The sequence below is a fragment of the Cricetulus griseus genome, assembly GCF_003668045.3.
Source record: "Cricetulus griseus strain 17A/GY chromosome 1 unlocalized genomic scaffold, alternate assembly CriGri-PICRH-1.0 chr1_0, whole genome shotgun sequence".
NCBI classification, from domain to species: Eukaryota; Metazoa; Chordata; class Mammalia; order Rodentia; family Cricetidae; genus Cricetulus; species Cricetulus griseus.
The window spans coordinates 129,771,260-129,790,026 of NW_023276806.1; the positions used below are offsets into that span (position 1 = coordinate 129,771,260).

General features: G+C 51.3%; 2 protein-coding genes and 2 non-coding genes across 7 annotated transcripts in view; all 4 read right to left on the minus strand.

Moving 5' to 3' along the window:
• Positions 1–6,469, minus strand: part of Baz2a (bromodomain adjacent to zinc finger domain 2A) — a 39,666-nt gene extending 33,197 nt beyond the window's left edge. The window contains exons 1-2 of one of the 4 annotated variants that reach the window (XM_027392682.2): positions 6,278–6,469; positions 1,504–1,627 (exon numbers count right to left, since the gene is read on the minus strand). Coding sequence is in view for 1 of the 4 variants with exons in the window: in XM_027392681.2 (XP_027248482.1) it covers positions 6,278–6,281 (4 nt within the window). In the remaining 3 variants the exon portion in view is untranslated. Of the gene's footprint in view, positions 1–851; positions 1,049–1,503; positions 1,628–5,003; positions 5,138–6,277 lie in introns of those variants that run through there. The other 3 variants (XM_035450629.1, XM_027392681.2, XM_027392683.2) reach the window with 3 other exon arrangements.
• A 2,052-nt stretch (positions 6,470–8,521) lies between these two features.
• On the minus strand, positions 8,522–15,821 carry Atp5f1b (ATP synthase F1 subunit beta). Its single transcript, XM_027392727.1, has 10 exons — positions 15,695–15,821; positions 15,042–15,224; positions 14,644–14,818; positions 13,927–14,048; positions 13,523–13,707; positions 12,939–13,097; positions 12,729–12,851; positions 10,282–10,494; positions 9,789–9,990; positions 8,522–8,766 (listed from the first exon to the last, which is right to left on the minus strand). Exons 1-10 carry the CDS (start codon positions 15,819–15,821, stop codon positions 8,666–8,668), a joined length of 1,590 nt encoding a protein of 529 aa, XP_027248528.1. The 3' UTR covers positions 8,522–8,665.
• On the minus strand, positions 13,788–13,859 carry LOC113833050. The gene has a single exon (XR_003480592.1). It is a non-coding gene; the product is annotated as a small nucleolar RNA SNORD59 (small nucleolar RNA).
• Positions 14,901–14,975, minus strand: LOC113833051. Its single transcript, XR_003480593.1, has one exon. It is a non-coding gene; the product is annotated as a small nucleolar RNA SNORD59 (small nucleolar RNA).
• Positions 15,822–18,767: the final 2,946 nt, after the last annotated feature.

The following is an 18,767-nucleotide window of genomic DNA, read 5'->3' on the forward strand; positions in this document are numbered from 1 at the left end:
CGGCATCGAACGCACAGCTGCCATTTCCCGGCCACTTCCTGCGGGAGGCTGGGGGAGGGGCGGTTTGTGTACAGATGGAGGTGGTGGCAGCAGCTATCCCCACAACCACCGCCGCCGCCGGCCGCCGCCGCCGCCGCCACCGCCGCCACCACTCTCCCGAAGGATACAAATCCCTCACTCCAGGAAAGCTCCACAAAGGACGCCTGCTTTTGGCATTGGCTCCTGGAAGTCGGGAGCGCCGCCGGGAAAGAAAGGGATGATGAGAGAGCGCGAGCATCGTCTCTGCTACGGAAACGGGGATCCCCCTCTGCAGAGGGTTTCCTCGGGAAAGGAATCCCTCTTTATTCTTCCCCTCAGCTCTCCGCCAGCCCGACTCCAGCCCAGACGCCGCCGAGTACGACTACCGTCAACCTGCATCTCCCGGAGCAGGGGAGTCTGCGGGGGCTCCGGGCCAAGCCGGCAGTGTCCCCCGCCAGCCGCCCGGGAGCTCCGCGCCCCAGGTCAGCACGGCGACGGGAAGGCTCCCAGGGACCCAGCCTCCGACCCCTGGCAACCCCTCCCGCCTCCGCTCGCCACGGCCGAAACGCCGGCTCCCCCCTCCCACCCCTCACAGCGAGCCCACCCCGGGGAACCCCTCCCGGGGACGCCGCCGGCCGAAGCCCTGTCCTCCTCAGCCGCCGCCCGCCCCCGCCCCCGGCCGGGGTCCCCCACAGCCCGACCGGCCACTGGGGCAGCGTCCCCGCGGGGAGGGAGCCCCGTCCGTCAGGCAGGGCGCGGCAGGCGCCTGCGGAGCGCCCGGAGGAGCGCGGGGCTCCCGGCCCTGGTCTCTCACACACACACACCCTACCCACCTGAGGCGGCGGCGGCGGCGGCCAGCCGGATGGGGCGCGCTTCTCCCCAGGGGACGCGCGGGTCACATGGCCACGCTCCGGGCGCCGGGACGGAGGACACGCCCGCCCGCCCGCCGGCCGGCCCGCTGGGAAGGGGGTACGGGGTGCGGGGGGTCCGGGCGGGGGACGGGGTCGCGGCTCAACCGCGGGGCCAGAGCGGAGCCAACATGGCCGGCGGGGGAGGAGGGAGCCGGAGCCGGAGGGGGCGGGGACTCCGGCAGCGGCCCCGCGGAGCCGCCCACCCGGGCCGAGGCCGCCGGGTCCTAGAGCCCGCCGCGCTCCCCGTCAGACCCACATCTGGGTCCTAGCGCCGCTCCGAGTCCCTGTTTCACCCGCATCTCATCGAGAGCGGTAGTCTTGCGGGGTTCACCCAGGTCAAACCGAAAGGCGAGCCATACCCCAGGGTTAACCTAAACGACGACTAGAGCACATTTCTAGGACCAAAGGCAGATAGAGGATGCTTTTTTCTAACTGTGAGGGGGGAATGCCTGGAGGATAACTCCCGGGCTGCTTATTTCCTCAGCAGGGTAGTGAGAAAGTGGAAGTCACTAGTTAGGGTGCGCTTTTATACCAGGTAAAGGTATGAAGAGAGAAGAAGCACAAGTTCACTCACCAATGGTTCTGGAGGGACAACCTGGTCCTGCCTGGATCACCACTTTCCTGGTGACATCTGCAGGGCCTTGGACGTCGGAGAGATTCCTGCACGCGGGGAGAGGAGACTGGGCTCTGAGTCTAGCCTAAATGTGGCCAAAGGGTAGAAGATAAGCAGTAAACTAATCAGCAAATAAGATGTCCCAAATTGCTGCCCCGTACTTTTCCTAACTAAGGCTACCTAGCTGTGCTCTTCTGGGGAAATGGAAAGTAAAATCTAGCAAGGAATTAAGAGTTTGGTTTTCACCTAAATGTGTATTGCAGGAAACCAAGATGAGAAACAGGTCGCAGGTTATTGTTTTTTTGTTTGTTTGTTTGTTTTCGAGACAGCCCTGGCTGTCCTGGAACTCACGCTGTACACCAGGCTGGCCTTGAACTAACAGAGATCCGAATGCTTCTGCCTCTTGAGTGCTTGAGTGCTGAGATTAAAGGCGTGTGCCGCCGCCACTACCACCTGGTTCATATTGATTTTTTTAATTCAAACTTCTTATTTGCCAGATGAAGAAACAGAGCTACAGAGAGGCTCGCTGACTGGCTCAAGGTCATACATTAGCTACAATATGAGTAGAAAAGAAACTTCACCCTCTTTCCTTACAACTCGACCTTTCTGGCTTCATAATTCCCACTCAGTCCAATGAACTGTAATCCCAGAATATAAAAGATTGCCTAAACTGTGCAAAACTAATTCTGAATACCTAGGAAGAGCAACAGGCAAAACGGACAACGAAATTCTGGCTGGTTGGGACCTGCCAACAAATACCATTTCCTCTTGGGGGATGCTAAGAGATTGGAAAGTTGGGTGTGGGTAGAATACGGTAGAGCCAAATCCAGCAGTCTAAATTGGCTTTCCTTACTCCTAAGGGGGATCCTGAGAGTGGGAGACACAGCCCACCCAACATACAGTTAGTTCAGAACAGAAAGCCTGTCAACGTCGTGAGCCAGCAGAGGTCGAGGGGGTTCCTTTCCCCCACTGAGGTAAGTAGATTACCGAAGGAAGGAGAAGACCGGGGGAAACAAAATCTTTCTCTCTTCCCCATCCAAATAAATAAAGTCGGTCACCGGTGGCCCACGCCTGTAATTCCTGCACTAGAGAGGGAGAGATGGGAGGATCGCCATGAGCTCAAGGCCGGCTTGGTCTACATATCGAGTTCCAGGCTAGCCAAGACTACATGGTGAAACTTTGTCTGGAAAAACCAAAAGGAGATTTATAGGTCACCTGGTGGGAGGGGGGATACACCTCACCCCTCGGACAGCCCAAGCTCAAGGGATGTAAGTTCTTCCTTCCGGAGAAAGAAGTAAATTTATGCTAAGGAATGCTAGTCCCCAAATAAATAAGAAAAAATAAAGGTTACGTTGGAACTGGCACCTGAGGGCAGGAGGGGGAAGAGGCAGGTGCAGAGGAAAGCTGGTATCTTTTTTTCCCCCCCCTCCTCTTCCTTTTCCAGGGCAGATGAATCTTCCTACCTCCCACCAAACCAGTCCGAGACCAGGCAGGCAGGGGAGGAGCCTTCGCCAGTCAGACGTCCGTGACCACGCCCCTCCGCTTCACCACCACACACCCACACACACCCACTGCTGGCTCCGGAAGAGCCGGTTACTCCTGTGCCCCACTGTCCCCACCCCTTCCGAGCCCCAGGCCTAGTCTCCTGGGCAACCTCTAGGCCCTAACCCAGCCCTGAGCCGTGAAGGCAAGGTGTATGCTAAAAGACCACCTGGAATTAGCAGAGAAAAACAGGGTATAACGCATTTTCCCTCCCCCGATCGGGTACAGAAGGGCTGCGCTCACCTTCAACCCCGAATAAAATCCTCCTTTATCCCATCTAATCTGCTCTCTGAAGGATATGGGTGGGCTGGGGATATGCCCCAAAGCTAAGTGTTTACTTTTTGCCAGACGCCACACTTGTGACCCCCGTCCCCCGTCCCCACGCCAAATCTGCACAACAGAGGGCAGACTGACCCCGTGTGTCCCCAAACATTTCTCAATCCCATAAAACGCGGCAGGCTGTCTGTCCAACAAGCCTCGCCTTAAGAAGCTTCTAAAAAGAGAAAGGAGCCAACGGTCATTTTTATCGACAACTTGTGAGGATAGACCGAATCTCCCTTAAAACAAGAAGATGAGAAATGAAAGGGGGGGTGAACACCCGCTCCCCCTTTTCTCACACTCTCCATGCTCCCGCTGTACCTCTCTAACTCTGGGGTCAGCTGCCAGAGTGCCAGTCACTCTGGAGCCAGATGGCTGGGGCTATGAGAGCGGTGGTGATACAACAGCCCAGCTCTATCTTCCCCTGCCCCTTCCAGACACTCCTGGCATGCATCAGGACACCACAGGCTCACCCCCAACATATACACACACACTGTGCCCTCCCAGCACTCTGGGTCGTGACTCAGAACAATATGAGCCACCCTGACAGCCAATCCTGTGATTCTAGAGGTGGGGGCTCTAGAAGGAGCTGGGGGCTCAGTAGGACGTGGTGGAAGGAGTATCCCCTACTCGCTGACCGAACCGATAACTGTAGCTACTGCTCTCTCGGCCCCGTAGCTATCTATATTCCCATCGGTCCCTTTCGCCACTCAGGTTCAGGCAAGGCAATCTCATGTATTTTGGGAAGGCTAGATCCCCTCATAGTATACCACAATGGATATACAACACCTCCCCTCCTCCAAGTGGGCCTGCGCCCCTCGGATTTACTCTTGTTTCCAAATTCCCCAATGGACAGCTCCAAGGTGGGGACGTAAGACAGCGACAGCTTTTTTTTTTTTTTTTTTTCCTCCTGAAGTCATCTGAAATAGAGAAGCTCGGGTTTCCTTTGCCTCACCCGGCACCCCAAATCCCTTAGAGACTCAGCCCGGGTCTGTTCTGCAACAGCCGCTGAGGCCCTGGATCACAAGGTTCCCGCAGCGCGGCTGCCCCCCCCCCCAGCCCCGGGACTAGGGGGAGGGGCCAGCTCCGAGCCCGGGCGAGCGCCCTTCCCACCTCGATCAGGGGGCGGTGCTGAGCTCCGACCCCAAACTCCCTTGGAGAAGCCCGAGGTGGGACTCGATTGAACTTGAAGGGCGAGCGAGGCCGGGCGCGCAGAGACCGTGGTGTGCGTTGTCCCTCCCGCCCTTACGACGGGGAGTTGCCGGGGTGGCGGTTATCCCCCCTCCCGCTGGGGTTAGGATGGCGTGGGAAAGCGCTAGTTGCAGAGCAGAGGAGAAACCCAGACCGCGGCGGGAGATCCTTCTGGCGAAGAGAGGAAGGCGCGGGGGAGGGGAGATCCCGGGCCGGCACAGGAGGGGTTCCCGGGAGAGGATGGCGGAGAGGCGTGAGAAGCATCCCGGTCACAGAGGACAGGGGAGGAACGGGCGAGCCGACGGTGCGGGGGAGAGAGGAAGGTCAGACCCCGGATCCCACGGCAGGAGGCGGCTGCAGGGGACGCCCTGCCCGGGACTCCGGGCCTAGAGGTGGATGCCGGGCCTCACCTGAAGCAGGGCCGGGTCGGACGGCGGCGGCGCAGGTGGCGGAGCCGGGCGGCGGCGCCTCCTCCCCCAGCCCGAGGCCGGCGGCGATGGAGGGGGGAGGTGGCGCTTAAAGGGGCAGGAGCTACCCGGGTGAGGACGAGCGCTCAGGGACGGCTGTCGCGGAGGATCCGCTGGGGGAGGGGAGAGCGGGTGGCGTCTCCTAGGGGCCAGAACCAGAAAGGATCCCAGATGCAGGAAAAGACCGAAACTTCTACGGCGGAGTTGGGGATGGCGGTGGGTCTGAACGGAACGAAGTACTTGAAGATCCTCTCTCTCTCTCTCTCTCTCTCTCTCTCTCTCTCTCTCTCTCTCTCTCTCTCTCTCTCTCTCTCTCTCTCTCTCTCTCTCTCTCTCTCTCTCTCTCTCTCTCTCTCTCTCTCTCTCTCTCTCTCTCTCTCTCTTTTGCGCGGGCACCCTCGGGGCGCCAGCAAAGACTTACTCACAAAGGAGGCTGGGGAGACGGTGGAAGCCACAGAGATTCTAGGGGAGCAGGAGAGGGATCTCAGGGCAGAGCATGTCGGGGTCACGCACGCACAGCGAGCGCCCGGCTAGGTAAACACGCTTCTTCCGGGCCCCGATCCGTACTACAGCTGTGGAGACTCCGGAATCAGGAAGCCACACAGGCGAAAACCCTCCCTGTCCTGTCAACCCTCTGGGTATTGTGGAGGCCATCCACAGCGGCGCAGTGAGGCTGTGCAGGACTGTGAGAATCGGCTTTATTCATAGCTCAGTTTGGCCCCAGCCACCGCCACCGCCACCGCCACCGCCACCGCCACCGCCACCACCCTTGCAGCAACCTCTGGGGCAACAGGAAGCAGCTGCTCAGTGCATCCCCGACCTGGTGGTGGGTTAGAACGGGGAAGAGGAAAGACTAGACTTTAAAGGCCTGAGAAGCTACGGAAGGGGAAGCATCTCTAATAGGACCAAGAGTGGACTTAGTAGTGAATTCTGTAAAATACTTCTTGAATCTCAAGTGCTTAAGTGGGGGTGGGGGTGGGGGAGGAAGGAAGCCCTAACCTAAGATACAGCCCCAGGCTCTTCCTTAGAACTGAATTTGCCAATGCTAGGACCTCATGCGGAGAAGCTCTCCAGCTGAGCCCTGTGTCCCCACCACAGTCCCTTTCCTCTCCTTCACCCCCCAAAAGAGCAAAGGTTAGGCCCCACCCCTGCTGAGTCAGCCGGGGAGGGAGCTAGGCATCCCTCAGGCCTTTCCCAGGGGCGGCTATCAGACTTACCCATGTCAGGCTGGCAGGACTCCAGATGAGGAGCCAGCTTCTCACCGTCCTTGGGTCTCGCTTCAGCTGAAGGCTAGAGTTAGGTCCTCCCCAAGCATAAGCTGGGAACTCGAAAATACAACAACAAAAAAGCCAATGTATGCTTCCTGCGAACCACACAGTCTGAACTGCTGTAGGGTGATGTCCCTGTATGACAGACTGGGGTGGGAGGGAGGAGAGAAGGGCGGGGCTTTCACTGGGTGGAGAGAGGGAGGAGGCGAGGACAGGGCGGACCAGGAGAAATATGGAGGAAGGTTAGAGCTGTGTTAACACTTCGGGACTGTGGTAGAAGAGGGTAGTAAAAGGAGAAGGAAGCAGAGACTTGCAGCTAACGAAAGGGTAAAGGTTCTCGATAAAGGCTGGCGGGCATATAAACACCGGGATGCAAATGTCCTTTAGAATATCAGTCTTCAAGCCTGTATTTGGGTGACAAAACAGAAAGGAGTTTCCTGTACTCAGGTTTTTACCAGCTTCTAACCGACTCCAGTCAGGATCTGGAGGAGGTGTCCTCACCCCCATAACAGCATTTCCTCCAATCCAAGCTTCTTCAGGAGCAAACTACCAAGCACAAACAACTCAGGAGCGCCACCTTCTGTCCAGATCTTGATACGAGCGGGACTGGAGTCAAGGACGTCACAGACAGATGGGAGGAAGCTTGAGGCCTCTACTCCACCCCAGGAGCCTTTCCCAGGGCCCTTCCTCAACCCTTCAGGCCACAGGGGGTTCAGAATTGGAGATTAGCGGTCACTGCCCAGCTTCTATCCTATGTGGCCAACCTTGCAAGGTGGAGCTTATAGACGCAGACTCCTCAGGATGAAAGCTCCAGCTGGTTTGTAAACAGTCATTAGATGACAGAAGTACCTCCTAACAAATAACCTTTAATACATTTGAGAAGGGTGAGATTCCAGTTCTTGTAGTCTTAAGCGCTGGCACAAGAGGACGCTAGCTGGACTCAAACACACTGGAGGGCACAAAATATGCCCTAGTATATTGCACTAAGGTGCACATCTTATGAAAAGTAACTTGTTCAAAAGTCCCAGTGACAACGCTAAAAATTGCTCTTTCCAACATTGTCTTCCTAATTTTCCATAAGGGATCTTAGCTGGCAGAACCCCAAACACAAAACACGCAAGTATAGGCTTGTTGAATTATCTGGAAGATGTGTATTAGGATCTTTCTGAAGAATGAAGGCCTAGATAAGGCCCCAAAGATCCTCAATTGTAATAATCAACATTTCCTAAAAGCTTAATCCCTGTCTTGAAATAAGCCAACCTGTTTTCCTGAGATCCTTTTTAAAACCATCATCCTGCAGGGTGATGGTTTAATGAATGGTTAAGAGCACTGGCTGTTATAGAGAACCCCAGTTAATCAATTTGAATTACCCACAATGGACTCAAAACTGTCTACAGCTTCAGTTCTGGAGGAGCTTATGTTTTCCTTTGGAAAATTCAGACATTAAAAATCATGCACTGGGTCTTTATATGCGGAAGCAGGTTACAAGCATTAGTATGATCTCTAAAGGGAGGTCCAGCATAGCCAGGGGTCACAGTGAGACTGCTTCAAAAGAATTAACCAAGCCAGGCATTGGTAGCACACATGCCTTTGATCCCAGCCTGGTCTACAGAGTGAGTTCCAGGACAGCCTCCAAAGCAATAAAGAGAAACAAAAAAATTAACCAAAAACAATTTCGACACACAGAGTGGGCATTGGTGCTGTGGAGCACACTTGTAATCCTCACACTTGGAAGGCCAAGGCAGGGTTACTGAGGCCAGACAAAAGCTACCCAGCAAGATTCAAAAAACAAAGAAAAGCCATATGAAACACTTGGAAGCAAAATAAAATTAACAAGACACCGTAAGAACCAAAGCTGAGCCAGGCGTTAGTGGCACATGCCTTTAATCCCAGCACTCGGGAGGCAGAGGCAGGCAGATCTCTGAGTTCAAGGCCAGCATGGTCTCCAGAGGGAGTGCCAGGATAGGCTGCAAAGCTACACAGAGAAACCCTGTCTCAAAAAACCAAAAAAAAACCAAAGCTGAGATTGTTATGACCTCACTAACCACGGGAAACTTCCTAAGACCCACAGAATTTCATTAATGGATGGATCTTCATTTTTGATAATTGTTTCAAACAAAACCTGACTTTATGCTAAATTTGGCCTCTCACAGTCAACTGCATTCTAAGCTGTTTCAGAAGCAAGACACACAATTGAGGGGTGTACACTTTATTGAAAACTTTAAATACTCTTCGCATAGGACATCACATCTTCAACAGAGGCTCTTTTATGGCCGACACAGAAACATGAGTTTTCAGCTCGGAGAGTACAGTACAGAGAGTTTGCAGAAGGGCCCCTCAAGATGCATGCTCTTCTGCCAGCTTATCAGCCTTTGCCACAGCTTCTTCAATGGGTCCCACCATATAGAAAGCTTGCTCTGGGAGATGGTCATAGTCACCTACGCAGGGGAAATACAATCAGTAAAAGTAGTTACATCAACTTTCTGCACAATATACAACCTCAGCATTTGAAGTCATGGCCATACTAGCAAATTTTTATCATTCAAGGAAACTTCGAAGTGAAATTTACTTTTTGGTTTTTGGGACAAGGTTTCATTATATAACCATGGCTGGCCCTGAACTCAAGAACCCACAGAGATCTACTTGGGAGTACTGGGATTAAAGATGTCCACCACCATACCTGTCCCCTTCCAAGTGTAGACAAGACATAGATTAAGAACACATAATTGGGCTGGAGATGGCTCAGAGGTTAAGAGCACTGACAGCTCTTCCAGAGGTCCTGAGTTCCGTTCCCAGCAACCACATGGTGGCTCACAACCATCTGTTATGAGATCTGGTGCCCTCTTCTGGTGTGCAGATATACATGGAGGCAGAGTGTTGTATACATAAATAAAATATTAAAAAAAAAGAACATAATTAAACCAGGTGTGGTGGCACACCTTTAATCCCAGCACCTGGGAGGCAGAAGCAGGCGGATCTCTGAGAGTTAGAGGTCAGCCTGGTCTACAAAGCCAGTTGCAGGACAGCCAGGGCTACACAGAGAAACCCTGTCTTGAAAAATAAAACAAAAAGGCAAACCATAGTTTGAAGCTAGAGAGATGGCTCAGCAGGTAGGAGCATGGACTTCTCTTCTGGAGGGCACCAGCACGCACATGGTGGCCACCTGTAGTCCTTCTGGCCTGGCCTCCACTGGCTGTTCAAGGGATCTATCTAGCCCCTTCCCCAGCTTCTACATGCACACACACACACTCAAGACACAAGCACTGAAAAATATGGACATAATTTGGAGCACCTGAGTTCAAATTCTTACTCTGGGGGGGAGGCTCAGTGCCATGGGACAGTTTAATATTTTCTGTAATGCCCCTTTAATCATTTGTGTTATAGTGGGAAGATAGAATATTCACTTAAGGATTCAGTTCTTTGTATCATTTTTATGGTTAGCTTGGCAGAAAAATCTCACCGGCTAAAATCTGCTGGAATCCTTTAATGGTCTCCTTCAAGGGCACCAGCTTTCCCATATGACCCGTGAAGACCTCAGCAACCTGGAATGGCTGAGACAAGAAGCGCTGTATTTTTCTTGCCCGGGACACAGTCAATTTATCTTCCTCAGAAAGTTCATCCATACCCAAGATGGCAATGATGTCCTGGAGAGATTTGTAGTCCTAAAAGAACACAAGATGAAAAGGACAGAGGTAAGTGTACACTCCTCTAATTTAGAAACCTATTAGAAAAGTTTCAGGTGACCCTGGCCAAGATTTGTGTCTAGTTCTTCCTATTCCTCATCAATTATACTAAATCTAAAACCAGGGACCTCATCGGTACTGCAAATTCATCCTCAACTTTCCTTGTTCCAAAACACATCACGCAAACGATTAGAGAAGATACAGCCCTTAATCAGCTCTAAAATTCCTTCCTTGTGACTTGAGGGCCACAGACCCCATAGAGACACTCACCTGCAGGATCTTCTGCACCCCTCGGGCAACATCATAATGTTCATTGCCAACAATATTTGGATCCATGATTCGAGAGGTGGAGTCCAGAGGATCCACAGCTGGATAGATGCCCAACTCAGCAATGGCACGGGACAGCACGGTTGTAGCATCCAAATGGGCAAAAGTAGTTGCAGGGGCAGGGTCAGTCAAGTCATCCGCAGGCACATAGATGGCCTAAAGTGAACCAACAACTCATGGAGGTCAGCATCGAGCAAACTAATCCCTACTTAGACCATCTGCTTTTCCCACCTGTCAGACTTGTCTTATTATAGGCCCATGCTAGTCTCAAAATCACAACCTTTGCCAGGCGGTGGTGGCGTACGCCTTTAATCCCAGCACTCAGGAGGTACAGTCAGGCGGATCTCTGAGTTCGATACCAGCCTGGTCTACAAGAGCTATTTCCAGGACAGCCTCCAAAGCCACAGAGAAACACTGTCTTGAAAAACCAAAACCAAACCAAACAAAACAAAACAAAAAGCAGGGGCAGCCTGGATTACAGATCAAGTTCAAAGACAACCAAGGCTACAACAGGGACCCTGTCTTAAAAAAATCAAAAAGCAAATAAAAACAAAAGAAAATAAAACCCCACAGAATAAAAAAGCCTAGCACTAAGTAAACATTAACGTAACAGTGCACAATAGGGGCTGGAAAGAGAATGGCTCAGATGTTTAAGAGTGCTGGCTGCTCTTCTGGAGGTCCTGAGTTCTATTCCCAGCAACTACATACATGGTGGCTCATAGGTGTGTCTGTAACTCCTATTCTAGGGGATCTGGCACTCACAGACATACAGACATGCAAACCACCAATGCACATAAAATAAAAACAAAAAGAGTGTACAATAGTTTAGTGAACATGAACATAAGAGTGGACCTCTAAAGACAAGGTTATGTTTAGCAGTCAAAGCCTTCAGGTCAAGTCCCAGAATACTTGCCCCACAACACACAAACAAGGAAACAATGAAAGCCAGATGAGCTGATGGCTCTTATCTGCAATCCCAACACTTCAGAAGCAGAGGCAGAAAGACTGCTAAGCTGACAACTAAACTGGGTAGATATTAAGCACCAGGTCTAGAACCACAGAGGCCAATCTAATCTCAAGAGTAAAAGTTATGTTTTATTATTGCTATGTGCCCTCATGAGTTTATGTGCACAAATGTATGCATGAACCTGCAGAAAGTAGAAGAGTGTGTCAGATCCCTGGAACTGGAGTTACAGGTGGCAGTGAGCCACCATTAGGTATTAAGAATAGAATCCAAATCCTTTGCAAGAAACAGGATTCCTCCCCAACCCCCCAGAGGCAGGGTTTCTCTCTGCAGCTTTGGAGCCAATCCTGGAACTTACTCTGTTGAGTAGGTTCCGACTGCCTCTGCCTCCTGAGTGCTGGGATTAAAGGCGTGCACCACCACTGCTAGGTATCAGAAAGTATTTTTAATTGCTGAGCCATTACTCCAGCCCCAGACACCTTCAAATCATTAGATGAGTGTTTCATTTTCTGGGTTTTGTGAGACAAACTCTGAGCGTCATGTAGCCAAGTTAGCCAGGAACTCACTATGGAGCTGAAAACAGCCTTGAATTCCAGATCTTCCTGCCTCTTCCCATGTGCTACGGTCATTTTTTTTCTTTCCGAGACAGGGTTTCTCTGTGCAGCTTTGGAGCCTGTCCTGGCACTCCCTCTGGAGACCAGGCTGGCCTCGAACTCACAGAGATCCGTCTGCCTCTGCTTCCCAAGTGCTGGGATTAAAGGCGTGTGCCACCAACGCCCAGCCTAAGGTCATTTAATACCAGCTCCAGATAGTGTTTGTTTTACCACCTACAGTCTGACATGCAAACATGGGATTTTAGACATTATTCTAACTGGTTAACTCCCCCCATTCAAAAGTATTAAATCCGAGCATTTAATCCCAATACTTGAGAGGCAGATGGGTCTCTGAGTTCAAGACCAGCCTGGTCTACATAGTTCCAAGGCTACATAAAGGTGAAACCCTGTGTCAAACAGTAAGACCCTTTTTCCTGGAACTCTCATGTAGACCAGGTTGATCATGAACTCAGAAATCCACCTGCTTCTGCCTGAGTGCTGGGATTGAAGGTGTGTGCCACTGCACCCAGACACCAAGTGCTATTTTAATGTGTACATATGTATGCCTGAATCTATATACACTCAGCATGTGTGTGCAGGTTGCCTAAGATACAGACCGGCAGAGGGCAGCAGATCCACTCAGCTGGAGCTACAGATGGTTATGAGCCATCTGACATAGCTACTAAACTAAACCCAAGTCCTCTGGAGAGATAGAAGTGTTTTTCTCTTAAACACTGCACTATCCCCTCCAGGCCAAAATACAAAATACAAGTTATATATCTTCCTAGATTCCTTTCTACTAACTCTAATCTTTATCCACTTATTCTCCTTACCTGCACAGAGGTGATAGAACCCTTCTTGGTGGTGGTGATTCTTTCCTGCATCGTACCCATGTCAGTGGCTAGAGTGGGCTGGTAGCCTACAGCAGAAGGGATTCTGCCCAATAAGGCAGACACCTAAAAGACAGAAGTGAAAGCCAGGTCTATATGTCTACATCTTTATGCTATTATGACCACCAGTCCACTCTAGGCTTCCCCCATTACCTCTGAGCCAGCCTGGGTGAAGCGGAAGATGTTGTCAATAAACAGTAGGACATCTTGACCTTCTTGGTCTCTGAAGTATTCAGCAACGGTAAGACCAGTCAGAGCTACCCGGGCACGAGCACCAGGTGGTTCATTCATCTGTCCATATACCAACGCCACCTGTGGTTAAGTACGCACATCAGAGAAGTTAGCAGGTTCCCAAATGGGAAAGAAACCACCACGTCTCCCACTTAGATGTTTGTTTGCAAATTTCTCCTCACCATTTGACATGAAATTCAAACACTAAAGATAATTTCTGAACTGAAATAAAACATATAAAACAGGGTTGTCTGAGATATGGGAATCCCTTCCATTCAATCCCTGCAAATCGGCTCTTAAATAACTGGGTTATCTATCAGAACTAAAGACTAGAAGTAGCTCACACCAGAGGAAAATGTACTCTGGCGTACAGGAAGACGGTGGTGGGAATGGAAAGGATTGTGTTTACAGGTCCTGGGACACTTAACATCAAATACAAATCATGGCTTCAGCTGGCACTGTTTTCTGAATCGCCCTATGTGGGCATCAATTTGCTCAGCACTCACCTTGGAGGTAGCATCTTTTAGGTTGATAACACCAGACTCAATCATTTCATGGTACAAATCATTGCCTTCGCGGGTCCTCTCACCAACACCAGCAAACACAGAGTAACCACCATGGGCTTTAGCGACATTGTTGATTAACTCCATGATCAGTACTGTCTTCCCAACGCCAGCCCCACCGAAGAGTCCTAGGTTAAAAGAAGGTATTGCATTTCGGCATTCCCAAATTAAGCCACCTCAAACAACGTTCACGTCTGCCCATCTTTTCCCTTCTCAGCAATGGTATCTGGCTTCAGCAATCTCAGAAGAACGAAAGTCAGAAACTAATCATCAACGAAGGACATCACACACTCAGATGGCATTTCCCTCCCCGGCTGTATCTGGACAACACCTGTCAAACAACATACCGATCTTGCCACCCTTGGCGTATGGGGCCAGCAGGTCCACAACCTTTATACCAGTCACCAGGATCTCCTGCTCCACACTCATCTCTATGAACTCAGGAGCTTCAGCATGAATAGGAGCAAATCTGTAAGGTTTAAATACAAGAAGAGGGTCAGTGACTGTTCACCGTTCAGGGAAGCCACTCAAGTCCCTGCCAACAGAGTCTAATCTTGTCCAGGTAGCTGTCACGTAACATCTAACTTTCTGCAGTAAAGACTTTGTCTCAGGAATAAATAACTCCTTTCCTGAACCCCCCCCTTTTTTCCCTTTTTTTTTTTTTTTATTTTTTTTCCCCCCGAGACAGGGTTTCTCTGTGGCTTTGGAGGCTGTCCTGGAACTAGCTCTTGTAGACCAGGCTGGTCTTGAACTCACAGAGATCCTCTGCCTCTGCTGGGATTAAAGGGCGTGCACCACCAACACCCGGCCCTTTCATGAACCTTAAGGTAACAAAATTCCTTCATATACCAATAGGAAAATAAACCAATGGGGGGGGGGGGGGCCCGCACTTCTAAGTACCAAGTCTTCAACAACCCGAACTTCTCTATCTCTAGTTTCAACAACTGAAGACAACAGAAATTTAAGTAAAACAGTAGGGAAACTCTATTACAAGCTATTACCCTAATGCGTAAAACTGCAGAGTAAAGTTCCCAGGTACACAAACGAAATGAAGGGGAACTTACTGTTTGGTTTTGATTGGGCCTCTCTCATCAATAGGTTCTCCAATGACGTTCATGATTCGGCCCAAGGTCTCTGGACCGACGGGAATTTTGATTGGTGCCCCGGAATCCAGGACTTTCTGGCCCCTAACCAAGCCTTCAGTACCATCCATAGCAATGGTTCGGACGGTGCTCTCCCCTGTCAGATAAAGGCACCAGAGGTTACAGGGACCAAAGCACTGACAATACTCGACAAAGTGTGTCCAAAAGCAAACAAGACTCCCCCTCAGCAACTGAATGCGGCTTCAGCAATCTCAGAAGAACGAAAGTCATTTTGATAAAATCATCACAGAAGGGAGACAGCATGGATTTTGTGACACTTAACAAGCTCTTCATCATGCCTAAAAAAATATCCTACTTACCCAAGTGCTGGGCCACCTCCAAAACCAGTCTGGTATCCCTGCCCTGCACTTCCAGGGCATTTAGGATGGGCGGCAATCCCTCATCGAACTGGACGTCCACCACGGCGCCGATGACCGCCACGATTCGCCCGGTGGCAGCGCCTGCCTTCGGCGACGGAGACGTCTGCGCCGCATAGTCTCTGGCTAACAGACAAAAAAAAGATATTGGACAGCGTTGGGGCGGGGGGAGGACACACACATCAGGACAGCTAAAGGTCAAAGGATGCCGCGATCTATCTCTAAGGAAGGGCTAGTTCAGCCCAGACTTGGTCTCCGGCTAGCACGCGGGGCAGGCGAGGACAAGGCCACGCTGCCATCGAGGACCCGCCCGCACCGCTGGCCCAGCCTCGTGCGCAAAACCGCCATTGCTCCGGCGTCTGGCATCCCCCTCTGCACAAGGTCAAGGCGGCTCGCCAGCCGCCTTCCCGTCACAAAACGGGACGCTGCTGGTGCGATCCACGCTCGCAGGGGCAGCCCTCCCCGTCCTCCCGCCGCCCCACCGCGGCCCGCTGACCCCCGGTCTCCTTACAGAAAGCGGATCCCCTAGGCCCGGGCTCAAGGTCACGGGGTTGGGGAAGAGACGAGCCCCGATCCTCCCCGAGGACGGCGCTTACCAGGATGGACCGCGGCGGGAGCGGCTCGCAGCAGTAGCTGCGCCTGGGGTAGCGCCGCCGAAGGGCTGAGTCCCCGCAAGGCCCCAGAGGCCGAGGCCGAGGCCACACGCCCCACAAGACTCAACATGGCGGAGTCCAGGTAGAGACTGAAAGCCGCAGCTCTCCCCGCCGCCGGGCCTGCAGACGGGGCGGTGCCGCCTCTGCCTTCGGCACGGCTATTGGCTGAAGCTGCCGCTCGTCATTCTCAGCGACGCTCCTATAGGATAAGAGGCCCGAAGCTCTTCATATATTGGTCTAAACTGGTGCCAATCTGAAACTCCTCTTTTTGATTGGTGGAAGAAACCTCCAAGCCTCGAAACCTGATTGGGTCAGGGGAATGTCAGTCAGAGCGGGTCTTTGGTGGAAGTACGTTTGAGCGAGGGGCGGGGTTCCTGTTGAACGTGGAGTAGGCTGTCTTTGACTGTCCTTGGGCCTTGAGGGAGGTGACGGCCGCGGAGGTTAACCTGGTTGCGGCAATCTGAAAGTCAGGATGGAGCCTTCTGTGGCTTCACGGCGTAGTTCCCCCCCCACACACACACACACGAGTGAGGCCGGAATTTCCAGGCGGCTCAGTTCTTTATCCTGTAAAGCCACTCAGTGAAAGAAACTAAAGCAACCCGTCCTTCCACAGACAGGTGCCCTGCATCGAGGAGACAAGGTTATTTATGACACCCGAGGGAAATACTTGGGTCCCCTAGTCACGGACAGAAATTGCCGTAACCAGGCGTGGTGGAGGCAGAACCCTGAGATTCCGAAATTTGACAGGTGTAGGCATGAGGTCCAAGAGTTGTAAGGTGGTCAACTTGAACGACTTGAGACCTCGTCTCGGACACAAAACCAAAGACCAGAAGTAATAGACGTTGGCTGTGATTCGCATGTAGGAATCCCGAAGATAAAGTAGAAAGGAAGAATGTGCCAGGGGTACGTGTGCCTGAAACCATGTCCCTTTAGTTGGTAACTAAGGTGAAAAACTTAGATAGAGAAAAGACGAGCCCAAAGCGAGGAGCCTGAGCCAGGTCTCCAAGGACTCTTGAATGAAAGCGGAAGTTAGCTTCCTCCAGAATGAAAGTCACAGAGTCCACAGCTTTCTTTCCGGAGATGTCAACTTTAGTCAGCCAGCGACACTGGTGGTGAGGTGAGAGTCTAGCAGGGAACACACATAGCTGGAGTACTGCACCAGACTACTTCCCATCGTTTTCCATTATTACTGCATGATGACAAAAGTTTCTTACTGTTTGACAGTGGATAGAAAAGGCTGTATGTAGCGCGCACGTGTGTGTGTGTGTGTGTGTGTGTGTGTGTGTGTGTGTGTGTGTGTGTGCGCGCGCGCGTGTGCTAAGCTCCAAGTGCAGTATCTAAGCACAGAACAGACTTCCTGTGTTCGTGGTACTGGGGCGTCACACATACCAGACTCTACAAGTAAGCTATTTCTCTAGACTCACCCACTTAAACTCAAGATCCTCCTGCCTCTGCCACCCCCATCACAAGTGCTATAACAGGCATATGCCAGAACACCTGCAGAATAAAAGTACTGAGTTTGTACTCTTCTTTTGCCCCACAGCAACCCTTTTTGTTTTTTAAATGCAGATTAGGTATTTTGAGTGTTTGGGTTTAGGAGGCCAAATGATACTCTGAGATCTTGTGGGTGGGACTGGCTGTGAGCCACCTGACTTGGATGTTGGGACTAGAACTCTTGAAAGAACTGTTAACTGCTGAGCTACCATTCTAGGCCTATACCTCTCCCACTTTGGGACAGTTGGGGGTTTTGTAGTGGTTTGAATGAGAATGGCCCCCATAGGCTCACACAAATGTTTAGTCACCAGGGAATGGAAGTGCTTGAGAGGGATTAGGAGGTGTGGCCTTGTTGGAGCAGGTGTGCCACTGGGTCCACACTAGGTCGGCTCCCACCACCCTGCCACTGCTGCCTGAGAGTCAGAGTGTGGCTCACGGCCACTGCTTCAGTCCCATGCCTGTTTGCTTCCTATCAAGATGACCATGGACTAGCCTGAAATTATGAGCAAGCCCCCAGCTAAATGTTCTTTTGTAAGAGTTGCATTGGGCATGGTTCTCTTAACAGGGACATAGAGACGGGTAACTAAGACAGTCTCACTATGTAGCCCCTTGGCCTCTAATTTACTGCTATGTAAATGAGGCTGGCCTGGAACTCTGATTTCCTACTTCTCCATCCCAAGTGGGGGGGGGGGCTGGGTTTTTCAAGACAGGGCTTCTCTGTGTAGCTTTGGAGCCTGTCTTAAAACTTGCTCTTTAGCCCAGTTGGCCTTGAACTCACAGAGATCTGCCTGCCTCTGCCTCCTGAGTGCTGGGATTAAAACATGTGCCCCGACTGCCTGCTTTATCTTTCTTACTTTTGCATGCATATATTACTTTCCTTCTTAATCCATGGCTGGCTGGGTGGCTGGTCCGGATGTCCTCCTCTCCTTGTTTATTCATTGCTCCTTCTTCCTTGGTTCTCCTTTTATTTATCCTCTCTGCCTGCCAGCCCTGCCCATCCTTGCTCCTTGCTATTGACTGTTCAGCTCTTTGTTAGGACCATCAGGTGTTTTATACAGGCACAACAATACAACTTCACAGAGTTAAACAAATGCAGCATAAACAAAAGTCACACATCTTAAAATAATATTCTACCACATAGAGCTGAAGTTTCTGTGGTTCAGATAGAATACTTAAGAAAAGCAGGAGCTGGCCAGGTGGTGGTGGTGCACACCTTTAATTCCAGCACTTGGGAGGCAGAGGCAGGCAGATCTCTGTGAGTTCGAGACCAGCCTCGTATATACAAGAGCTAGTTCCAGGACAGTCTTCAAAGCCACAGAAAAACCCTGTCTCAAATAACAAAACAAAAAAAGGAGCCAGACTAGAGTCAAACTTTGATTTTGTTGATTACTAGGTATCACCAGATAAGTAATTTCTCTGTGTATCACTTTATTCTTATATAGCAGGTTCAGTAATGGGATGACCTCACCAGCTGTTCAGAGCATTAAATGGAGTGATATATGAAAAACACTATCTGGCTTGG